At 33.4% G+C, this 12,393-nt stretch overlaps 1 protein-coding gene across 30 annotated transcripts in view; it reads right to left on the minus strand.

Annotated features, from left to right (window-relative positions):
• ABI3BP (ABI family member 3 binding protein) overlaps positions 1-12,393 on the minus strand; it is a 130,528-nt gene that overhangs the window by 32,196 nt on the left and 85,939 nt on the right. For 23 of the 30 annotated variants that reach the window (XM_010720245.3, XM_019619247.2, XM_010720210.3 and 20 more), the window contains 12 exons: positions 12,164-12,211; positions 11,258-11,332; positions 10,422-10,496; positions 9,260-9,334; positions 8,517-8,591; positions 6,608-6,682; positions 5,843-5,917; positions 5,326-5,397; positions 3,542-3,616; positions 3,001-3,075; positions 1,903-1,968; positions 1,481-1,555 (listed from right to left, as the gene is read on the minus strand). In XM_010720245.3, the coding sequence (XP_010718547.1) occupies positions 1,481-1,555; positions 1,903-1,968; positions 3,001-3,075; positions 3,542-3,616; positions 5,326-5,397; positions 5,843-5,917; positions 6,608-6,682; positions 8,517-8,591; positions 9,260-9,334; positions 10,422-10,496; positions 11,258-11,332; positions 12,164-12,211 (861 nt within the window). The remainder of the gene's footprint in view (positions 1-1,480; positions 1,556-1,902; positions 1,969-3,000; positions 3,076-3,541; positions 3,617-5,325; positions 5,398-5,842; positions 5,918-6,607; positions 6,683-8,516; positions 8,592-9,259; positions 9,335-10,421; positions 10,497-11,257; positions 11,333-12,163; positions 12,212-12,393) is intronic. The other 7 variants (XM_010720203.3, XM_010720238.3, XM_010720225.3 and 4 more) reach the window with 7 other exon arrangements.

Consider the following 12,393-nt stretch of genomic DNA (forward strand, 5'->3'; position numbering starts at 1 on the left):
TAATCTAAAAATGTTACTACCAGGGGTACTGCTATATGGAAGAATGAAAATTTTTCACATACTATCTAACATAACTCTGTATTCATACATAATTTCATAATATGATTTCAAAGACACCTATTACTGGAAACCTGCATTCTGCCTGTTTTGGTAATCAGATGTTTGAAAGTTCACTTATAAGCAGACTGTCCAACTCGAATAGCAAAACATTTTGATCCATGTTACTACCATCAATCATAATGTCTCTGATGTTCTGGAATCAGATGGGCTCATTTTATTTCCCAGAAGGAATATGGTAGGTCAAAGAACACATACCTCCAACGAAGACATCTACTCTACATTTAATAGAAAAGAGTATATCATGTTCAAGCTATCTTAAATTTAATTTAAATAGAAGACCGTCTCTTCTGAGTAAGAATATGGTTGACTTCTCAAAACAATCTACAAGAATGGCTAGCCCATGTCACTCTAAGGTCAACAACAAGTAATAAGTTCTCAAAGATACTTTGGAAATTCAAGATAAGAGAAAAATTAGAAAGGCAAAAAAGGTATGGGTAAATTAGATAGTATGCTACTCAGATTATCCTAACTTAGCTAGCACAAGGTAATATTATGGGACAGCAGTACAGGTGATAGCGGATGAAGAGCCAAAACTTTGCATGGAATATGTTTAATATTTATGTATTTTTCTTTTAATTGATATTATTTATTACTTAAACCCTGTGTAATTGATGAAGAATCATGAAAATCTGTATTTAATTAATAAATGTCCATGGTAAAAACAAATATTAATAATGACATATTAAATTAATGCTTGGCAAAACTAAAAAAAAGAACGTAGGTACCATCTTTAGTATGAATGAATACTGACAATGTTTTTTTGATTGAATGGAAAAATCAAGTAAAATTAAAATTTGAAAATATTTTCTCCCCTTACTAAAACAGTATTTTTAATAAGACTTTGTGATTAATGATGGATGGTAACTGTAGGATTGTGTAATGATGTGTAAAGAGATAGTTCTCAGTCTCTTCTAACACTCATCAACTAAGAGCTTCCTTGGTGTTGGAAGTTTTCAAAATCCTGAATAATGAGTAGGTCCTATGCAATCACATCACTTGCAAAACAAGCAAGATGCTTGGCTTTAAGGCTTTCTTAACCGCTCTTCTGACTTAAATAATCTGGTAACTGTTTGACACAGCTTTTTCCAGTAATTATTCTGGACCTATCATCTGGAAAACATCAATACAAAGTAGGCATATAATAATCTATCTGTAAATCTACTCTTATCTTTTACAATATAATCTCACAGTGGCACTCAAGAACAGTACAGAATTATTAAAGTCAGCAATTATATTGTACTGTACTCTAAGGAATTAACTTCAAATCAAATGTAATGAAGTATTTTGCAGGGTTCAAGATTATTTCAGTAATTATTTAAGTAACATTCCTAATACGTTCAAAAAAAATATATAGCTCTACCTGTTGTTGGCACAATCCACTTTGGCAAGCCAGGTGCTTTTGTTCTAGCTGGTGCTACTGTGGTTTTACTCAGAGCTGAGAAGAAGTTAAAACAAACAAACAAATCAAAAACAAACAAAAAAAAACAGTAAGAAAAAGAAGGAAAAAAAAAAGTTTCATAAGAAGAAAACAAAGTCAAACAGACTTATTTGTGATGGCAACAATTCCATATTAGAGAAGAATAAGTAACAGTTGCTGTGCTGGTATGTATGATTTCTTTTTCTACATTTGAAAGGCTTTGCCTGCAAACTGGTTAATTGGAAGAAAAATCTGCCTTTTTCCCAGCAATATGTAAAATTCCTCTAAGAACAGGTGAACATCATTCATTAAATAATCATTTTTTTTCTCCTTCCCATTAAAAAAAAAGAATAAATAATTATTACCAGGTCTGGCTTGTGATTTATCAGATGGCCTTGGTCTTAAAGAAGTGAGACGTGTTTTATGTCCTGCTAAAAAGAAATAAAGTTCAGTTTAAATACTATGTGTAAAAGCAACATCAATAACACAGAGTAATTTGAAACAAAAAAATGGTCCATGCACCAATGTGATATAGCAAAATGGACAAATGAGAATTCTATGAGTTCCGTTCCAAAATGCACGCTGAAAATGCTAGTTTCTTTAGTGGTCAGATTACTCCATCATGCAGTCTGACCAGTTACATTCATGTTTAGGTTTAGGAAAAGATATAAAATATTTACAGCCAGTTACCCAACTGTATATGGATACAGAGTTAGCTCTGCAAGGTATCCATGGCCTTAAGACATTAATTAGGTTCTGTAAAAAACAAACAAACAAAAAACCTCAAAATAAAACACCAAACTGAATCTCCCCAAATCTAATATCCAGATCAAAACAAGAAATATTGAAATATTCCTGTGAAGACAAATGAAAGCATTCAATGCAGACATTATACAGAGCTGTAGAACATAGCATCATCATCAAGGTTAAAATTACAAGCCTTCAACCTTTTCCTACTGTCACCTTTCACTTGTCTGTTAGTTTCAACATTTTAGTTATTACAGTATGTATGAGAATCTCACTGAAAGCTAAAAACGTAAGCAGTTGTCACTGTCATTTCATGCCAAATAATGGACCTGAGTAACTTTGAGGTAAATGTATTTTACATAAATACAGCTAGCTATTTGATATTTGAGCCTAAAAACCATTCTATCAATATCACTTACTCTAGCCTCTTTGAAGTGTCTGAGAAAACATTTCTTGTGGAAAGAATGTATTACTCATTTTTGACAGTTATAGTTGGGAAATTTTTCAAAAATTTAGATCTAACATTTTGAAAAAGAAAAATGTGGAGATCAGTTACATTTGTGTTTGCAAAACTCTTGAATGGAGGATTAGACACACAAAATTAATAGACTTAAAAGCATTTAGGGGTAACAAGAATAAGACTAAATCTTAAATCATATTGATTTTACTTAACAGCTATAGGTACTCAATGCAACACAGAAAATCATAAGAATTACCTGTATACAACCATGGAATTTCAGTTGTGAGAGCAGTTTTGGGTTTGGGTGAAATCTGATACGTTTCATTGGGAACTGAAATAGGAGATTTCATTGCTTATCAAATGCAAATTATTTCTTTTAAACATCAAATCACCACAGGTAAAAGAGAAATTTAAACTGAGTGCAGACCATAAACAAAAAAGTCAGTGGTAGAAACCAGTGATAGAAATCAGAGTTTCATGCAAAGACTAAAAGACTGGGAAGATATACACAATTAATAAATCAAAAGACAGTAGAAAAGATGAACAGCTAATGTCTTTTTATATGACTCCTCATGTATGAGAATTTCTATAAGGAATATCAACCAAATGTCAGGAAAGTTCCTGGAAATTTAAAAACATCAATATTTTGTACATGCACTGGAGTAAGACTAACAAATGAACAAGGCAAAGATATATTTAAGATATTTCTGTTGATTAAAGTGTAAGTTTAGTCATATAGAAAAGCAGAGAAAGGAAAGTTATAAACAAAAAATAATCTGACGTAATATTTTCATTACCCAAAGTCATTTTGGACCCATCAACAACATGAACTGTTATAAGGTTAATTGATCCCAGGTGTGTTGTCTTTGGAGCTATGAGAAATAAAACATTGCTCTGTGAGAAATGAAATCAATGATGTTGGATTTACTTACGAATCTTTCATCTTAAGTGTGTTTCATGAAAATTTATCTACACGTCTGCTTAAGACAATTTTTAATGACAGGAAATAGGCATGTGCTCTGATTAGCCTGGACGTATTTTCATGCTGACAGCCAGACACTGCAAGTGTTCTGTTGGGCCTTCAGCTTCACAGCAGACATCCTAATGATGGACACTAACTTGTGCTTTCCTAACATATTTATCTTTAAGGCATTCTTTTCTGGTGAAAAGATGGTGACACACTGGAACAGGTTGCCCAAGGAGGTTGTGGATGCCCCATCCCTAGAGGCATTCAAGGCCAGGCTGGATGTGGCTCTGGGCAGCCTGGTCTGGTGGTTGGCAACCCTGCACATAGCAGGGGGTTGAAAGTACATGATCATTGTGCTCCTTTTCAATCCAGGCCGTTCTATGATTCTATGATATGATTCTATGATCCTGACTCAGATATGACAAAATTTTGTCAGCAATATCTAAATTACTGGATGAAAAGGAGAGACTTGAAGGCAGAAACACCCTATATGAATTTTTGCTTCTTTCAGAAATAACGTTAGAGTACGAAAGCTGGAAAATAACCTACTTATTAGTATAAAGAGTGATGACCAAATAGTGCCACTTGTTTTTATCAACTTTTATCATAATAGTAGCCTTTATTTTGTGTAAAGGTCAGTAAAGTGAACTAAATTTTAGAAGGAAAAAATATAACCACTTAAGCTGTGTTTTCTAAAATTCTTTTATTAAACCAAACTATGCAGTGGTGCCAAAAGATGATAGTTGTTAAATACTATACGATTGGAAATAGGTTCAATTAAGACTTAGAATCTAGCTTGTTTACTTACTGAGAGTCTTTCAAAATAATTGTTTAGAAAATAAGTCTTTTCGCTGGACTGTTATATTTGATTTTCACAACAAAATATATGCACTGTTCTTTTAATTAATGGTGCTTAAATTGTTTCTAGCTACATAAGAACTCTGAGGAAAAAAAGGGGGAATGATAAAACTGTTCATCAACTTACTTACCTAAAAAAAGGTATTACTAGTTGGAGACAGTTGAGAATTACAGATTAAGAAAAATTAAGTTTTATGATCATGCTGTCACTCCTTCCCTTATTTTCTTTCTGTGTTGTAACTGTTCTACCAAGTTATTTTTATAGAAATAGTTCACACAAAGAGTGATGTTGATATACCATATATGTTTCATTATAATTTCGGATCTCTAAACTTATTGTAATTACTGCAATGATCAGAAGACAGTACTTATACTCTTATCACCTATCTTCAACTAAGATTCTGTAGCCTGAGTTTCAAAAGCACTTGCAAAAATAAAGCACATTAATTTTCCTTAAAAAACTTCCCAAAAAACTTAGTGAAGCCAGCTACAGTAGTATACTGTCATTCAAATTTATCAAGTTCCTCATATTTTAAATGTTAAAATAAACCTTTAGAAAATAGTGTCCCAAGTATTTTATGCAATTTGGGGGCATTATTTTTGGTGTAATCCATTCATGTACTACTAGCTGAACAATGATGCTAATTTCTCTCTAAATATTGTGCATATCATATCACTGTAGTAAGGAATTGCAGCAAAAATTATAATTAAGATAGTACAGCAGTAACACTTTCAAAGTTAAAAACTTTTAATTACCAGGTTTACTCTGTGGTACTTCTGTCTCAACAGATGATTTAGGTTTGAAAGGAAGGAGCGTTTCTTTTGGAGCTGATAGAAAGGAAAAATATTATTACTGTATTCTTTAGGAGTCACAATTCAACACCATATTTTGCCCACCAAAAATACACGCCTCAAATGCCTGAAAAAAAGACAGTAACAATTCCATGGTTTCCTGGAACCTGAAACAAGATGCCTATTCAAAAGCCAGAAAAAATCTGGATTTGAGCTGTAGGGTGTGTTGAATCAATGGCGAAAATTCTTGCTCTAAAAAAATAAATAAATTAGACCATGGAATTTAATTGAGCAATTGATAAAGGCTTCTGACTAGGATAGAAGTGAGACTCATCTGTATCAAGAAATGTGTATGCATAAGCAGAATGAAGGACAGTGGCATGATGTTACATAAAATAACACACAAGAGCACGTTCTCTAGAAATTTCTCAATTCAAAAATTGTAAATATCTGCAACTTAAGATTAAGGAAATTTATTTACCCATTGTTGCCCTTGACTGCTCAGTGGTGGTGGAAGTTTTTGTGATAATTGGTTGTGGGGTTGTTTGATGTACTGCTGTTAAGGGAGAAAACGTGGAGATGCTTAAAATATTAAAAATATTTAAATATTTTTTGTATCTAAATATTAAAATATTAAACTGTACTGGAAATAAATTAAATTTTCACTATCTTCAAAATTTGAAAAACATTCCAAACTATAACAAATATCTTAAAAATCAACTGTTTGCAGTATCTTTCTATTAAGTTCTCCTGTACATTGATTTTTTAACAAAAACAGGAAGAGACAAGGGCTACCTTACTATTTTGTGAGTACTTCATTTCAGTGTAACACATCCGTTGCTGAATGTATAAGCACATTTCAAAGGAGTAATATAGAATTTTATGGTGGAAAAATGTGCTTACAAAGAGCCTCTCTAATTGTTAGAGAAAACTGTGTATTCAAGCCAGTGAAATTTGTCAGCACTCCAATTACTACATTTCAGTCGTCACTTGCTGAGTGTAATAGAAAGCAGGAAAAATGTTTCCAATGCTAGACTATAGATACTAATATTATTTTCAGTGTAGCTTGGACTTGTAGTTTTGACATTTTGAATTGACTGACTTAAAGGGAATGCATTTGTTTAAGCACAAAAACAGGTATGAATATTTTTGATAAAAAAAAAAAGCACAAAAATTCAGGCTAGGGGAAAAGAATGGTTAAATAAAAACAATATCAACAACAAAATTACAAGAATAACTTCATTACCAGGTCTGGTGTGTGGCACTCTTGGTTTTTCGGATGTTTTTGGTTTGGTATGAATGAATTGTTTTTCAGTTGCAGCTGAAATTAAAAAACAAAAAACAAAAAACACCCCAAACAATAAATCAAATATTTTAAACAAACAAACAGGCAAACAAAAAAAAAACAAAAACAAAAAGAAAGAAAGAAACAAACAAAAAAACCCCACCATGAAATAAACCAAAAAACTCCACTATTTTCAGAGTGCATAAGGAACATCATAGAACACAATGAAGTGTAAGTGTAAAGCTGAAAATCTATCTGTTGGAATTTCTGCAAAAAAATGAAACGGCCACTCATACAAACAGACTTCCCAATAATTAAATGTGTATTTGTTACTTTGGATATATCAGTGAAGAATACGGTCACATCAGCATTCAGTAAATGAATAGGACAAAAAAACACAGTAGTGTACTTCTTTCCCTGTGTGATGTATCCTCGGGAGTATCTGAGGATAGTACCTATTTTTTATTGGCCCTTTGTGTCAAACTGGATTTGTAAATTAACTTCCTTGTTTTCACCTGATTGCTCTCTACAGCTTCCCAAAGAGGGGAAGTGGAGATGGAGGCATCTTTTGTCCTTAGTATCCAGTGTGGGAATGGCTCAAAGTTGCACGAGAGGAGTTCGGATCAGATTTAAGGAAAATGTCCTTGCTGAGAAGGTAGTCAGACTCTGGAACAAGCTTCTTGGAGGAGGGTGATTGATGCCTCCTGTCTGTCCATGCTTATTAGGCATTTGGATAAAATACCCTTAATAATACATGCTCAAACTTTTTGTTAGCCCTGAAGCAACGGGGAGTTGGAGTCAATAATCTGTATAGATCCCTTCCAACAGGAACTTTTCTATTCCAATAATTCTTGTCATTGAATGATCACTTAATTCAAAAGGTATTTTAGCACTTACAGCCGACATTTGAAAGTCTATGATCCACAGCAATGTGAGAGGTCCTCAGAAAAAAAATCTGTCTTTACATTCTTCACACGTATTCTGCATATAAAGACTGTATCACGTTTCCCCAGATGTGTATAAAAAAGCACATAAACTTTATAAAAATATGTAAAGATATCAAATGAACACTAATCTAAGTATCAATGTATAGGGGGAATATATATTAAAATTTGAACGTGATGAAGAGAATTTTTGAATTCCTTTTCATCAAAGGGGAAAATCTCAAAGATTATTGAATGGCTGTTAGTACTTCAATAATGATGCCACCACTTCACTCTCAGAAAATCTTGGTCAACATCTTCTCTGAAAGTGGGGATACAGAACTCATTATTAGCAACAATTACTGAAGCAATACTCATACTGCCCAATCCTGCTTTGATGAATTCACCCTTATTTAGTCCACATCTGACAAGTAAGAAAAAATAATCATGAGGGCAATGCATTAATATATTAAATATATATGTATTAAGTATATTTAAGAAAGTTTTCCCAACAGAGATGACTAAAAGGTAAAAGAGAAGATGGTTTTAAGAACTGGTGTTTGACTTGTCACATAGTCACATAGCTGGTACATTTTGGTGCAGGTTGTGCTCTAGTTGACACAAAATTTTCTTGCCGTTTTCTCTGTAAAATTAGATAATGAGGAGTAAAGGAGAGCAGTATTTTAGGATAACAGCATCATACCTCAGATGCAGAAAATTCAGGAATCATTGTCCTTTAAATAAAGCCCCCTTTTACAGAAGAATATGTAACAACTGAAGGAATTATATCCTCCTGATTGGAATAGCTAGAAGATGAGGAAAAGAACCTTCAAAAGCAAATTTTAAATTAGTTTATGTGTTACTGCCGCTATCAATACCAAAGCACAACCATTTATCCAGAAAAAAAAATGGAAAACAGAGTAATTATTTATGAAATACACAATTACCCAGTGTTGGTTTTATTCTTTCAGGCATTTGAGGAATCATATCAGAATCAGGTTCACGGAAGGATGGAATGATTCCTGTTGGAAACAATTTGGACAAATGCTCAGAATAATGAAGATACTTTCCCTTCCCCCCTCTACCTCCTTAAAAGCAACTTTCAGTAGTATGCTATATACAGCAGGAAAGGTGAGTTTTACAACAGTAAGTGACATATTCTCCCAGAGATTTTTGGTTATGAAGAGTTCCATTTTTGTTTTTGTTTTGCAACCCTCCAGTTAAAGCAGTGATTATCTTACACAAGTTAGCCAGATTTATGATGAAAAATGTCCTAAATGGAGTAAAACAGAAGGGAAGTCTTAGCCTCATCTGGATGAAAATGCTTATATATAAAGGGAAAGCACTGCAACAGCCCCAAAAGGCTTCTGTCATACGAGCTTAAAATACATGATGCAAATAACTGAAATGTTGCTGAGATGCAAGCTGTTAATAACATTGTATCATTCTTTACAATATATGGGTCATTACTATTTCTTCTGGTAATGTCCACATAATACCAATTAAAAAAAAAATCAACCCTGGAACTGTTGTTGTTTCCAACAGTGGTATGAGATAACCACAGTACTGCAGATGTTTCTTAAGCTAGAATAGTACAAAGCAGCAAATGTACTGCTGAGAACACCAGCACCCTTCCCAAAAGCCAGTGTTCAGTTATTGACCTAGCTTGATAAAAGGGAAGATAATTTACCAGGCTTGCGTTGTGCAGCATCTGGAATGGGAGCTGGTTTAGGTTTAAAGGAAGTTCGTTGTGTTTCTTTAGGAGCTGAAAGAAAAGACCAGTTTTAAAGGTGTGTGCTCTTTAGAAATCAATACCTGCAAGGAAAAACAAGATCTTTGCATGAGTGATTGAAAAATTTGGAAATGAGACATGCTGAAACTTAAGGGGAAAAAGACAACCATGAATGAAAATATGCATGGAAAAGTGATCAAGTAAGAAAAATCTCATCTGGAGCCAAGGAAAAAAATCTGTAAAGGACACAGACAGCCATAGCTGAGATGTTTCCATTTGTATTGCAAAGCTGACAACTGCGATAGCCACAGAATGAAACTGCAATGTGTGGAAGAGTGAGAGAATATTTTTGTGAAGACAATACAGCTAGGAATCTTTGAATACCTGGAACAGAATAGTATTATGCAAACAAATAAAAAATAAAAACAAATACTGTAAAAAAACAGAATAATAATTTGTAATCTTTGGTCAATGAACAACAAGAGAAAAAAAAATAATAGTGAACAGTCCAAAGTTGCCTATTTATCATTGGTTGCTCATCTGTAAATGTAATATGTGCCAGTAATTCGTAAAAACAAGAACGTACACGAAGTTAACAGAAACTACAATTAAAAGGGTGAAATACTCCCTTTAATCAATTTATTTTTAAATTGGAACAAATAATAGTGAATATACACTCCCTATAAAGGAAGTTTCAACTGATATCTTCAGAACCATTATATGTTAAAGAGGAGATTTGGTAGTTCACTGACATATAAATCCCTACCGGGTATATTTTTAAGGATCTAATTCCATTACAAGGACACACCTGATCAGAAAAGAAGTTTGGGGAGATTTCTTCCAAGAACACTCTTAACATGGTTGTATGTTGTTTAACCTTCTATACAAATTATTCATCAATGACAACTGTCATGTGATTGAAAGCATATGCAACTCATCAAAACTGAATAATTAAATATGTAAATCAGCTCTTTCTTTCTTTAAACATGTATTTAATGCTCATTAGAAAATCTATATATTTGCAGTATTAAGAGATGTTAATTGACACTTGACACATTGAGAAAAGACAACCCAAAGAAAATCTGAACATTTAAGTACAACAAAACATTTATCTATTTACCAGGTTTTGTGTGTGGTAAATCTGGACTTGGTGATGTTCTGGGCTTGGAAGTGACTCGTCGACTTTCTTTTGGACCTGTGAAGATGAGCTAAGTTTTGAACACAATAATGAAGATATAATTATGAATCATAAGTCTATCTGATATTCCTTACAGGACATTAATTTTCTGCAAAAAAAAAATTTTGAGGAAGTATTTTTTCCATTTGCTAGTAACCATAGAAACCTCTTGACAACGAAGTAAATGTTAGTGCTGAGATTACAGACAAAGTGACTGTTACAGTGCACTGTTGGATTAACCCTCCTCTCATCCCAGTTATCTCAAACAGATCTTTCCACAGAGTAAACTGTTGTAGTTCTAAGTTTTCCTAGCTGCACTTGAAGTGTTTCATATTCCAAAAATCTGTTGCTTGCTTAGATCAATCTTACATCAAGCAGTCAAAGTAGAAACATGGAAAATTGCCACTAACTTTCAAATGGACAGAGATATCCCCAAAGTGAATATTGGGGAACAAGAAAGTACTGTAATTTTGCTCTTGTAAATGAGAAAATACAAGTACTTCTTTCATATCTTAAGGAAACTGAGACCCAAGTTTTCCAACTTCCAGGGGCTTTATATAAGAGTGTCTAACCCTCACACACCAACCCTCATACAAATTACTGATACACACAGATATCTGTCTTGCTTTATGACAGCTTTATAGCAACACTTCATTACAAAAGTAAAACACACCCTATTCAATAAAGATTTATATATTTTCAAATAATTCATATATTTTGTCAATTTTCAAACTGCAAAAACTTTCATATGCTAAAATGCAAAATACTGAGAAGCTTACTTGCTCTGGTTGGAGGAACACGTGGACTGGGAGATGTTTTGGGTTTGGAAGGCCCATAACGTGTCTCTCTAGGAACTGAAAGAAACTGGGTTACACCATGTTAACATTTTCAGAGGCATCATTGTTCACTGCAATCCATAGCAGTTAGTACAAATACAGCAAAGATTTGAACCAATGATACTTGTACGGAAACAATGTAAAAGAGGTGGAGGGGTTTGTTTTGGAAGAAAATCATGCTGTAGAGAAGATACTTCTCTGTGACATTAAGAAAGCATGTGACAGAATTATTGTTTCTATTTAGAAGGTAAACTACTGAATAGAAGTTTCAAATACAAAGACACCACTGTGCTGTAATGAAATTGTACCAGAATAATTCTCAGTACCACATTCAAGCAAATAAAAATGCCTTAGCCAATTGGCTCTGCTTCATATATCCCAAAGATCACTGAAGTGATTTTGTTTTGACAGTGGAATTGATAATTAAGAGAAACAGAATTATTTTTTAGAATTCTGTGAATGACTGAATTTATAAAATCTGGAGGAGATGGAGAGGAAAGAAAGAAAACTGACAGCAGGCAGCTTTGCTCACTCAATTCATGTGACTAACTAGAACAGTGTCACCTTTACAGTATAACTGTGTAAGTTAGGATCCTGTTCTGAACTGTCCTCAGCCTTTTTAAATGCCAAAGGAAATTACCCTATCCTATGTGCTTAAAAACTTGATCGGCATGAGGATCCTTCTAGAATGCTTTGAAGAAAAAATGAAAAGAGGTAGAGAATCTTGACTGTTGAATTATTAAATCTATTATTAAATTAATTTATTAAAATTATTTGCAGGTATACTTACAATGATCTGTGTTGTAAAAGAAAAACAACGTGAGTATACAAATAAGAATGTATCATTACCTGACGTTGACTTTGGTTTTTCAGTTCTAAATGTAATTGGTTCCAGGGCTGCATTAGAAACCGACAAAATAACTCTTAGTAAGAACAGTCAAAACATGGCAGGCAGCACCTCCACAATGATCATATCATCCCTCCTACGGCTAGTGAGAGATGGCCTCTCCTCCTTGAAACTCAACACACAACAATATTATGCAACTCAAAAATTGCCTTCAGAGCGATAGCTCTAATAC

This window comes from Meleagris gallopavo, chromosome 1, assembly GCF_000146605.3.
Source record: "Meleagris gallopavo isolate NT-WF06-2002-E0010 breed Aviagen turkey brand Nicholas breeding stock chromosome 1, Turkey_5.1, whole genome shotgun sequence".
Lineage (NCBI taxonomy): Eukaryota > Metazoa > Chordata > Aves > Galliformes > Phasianidae > Meleagris > Meleagris gallopavo.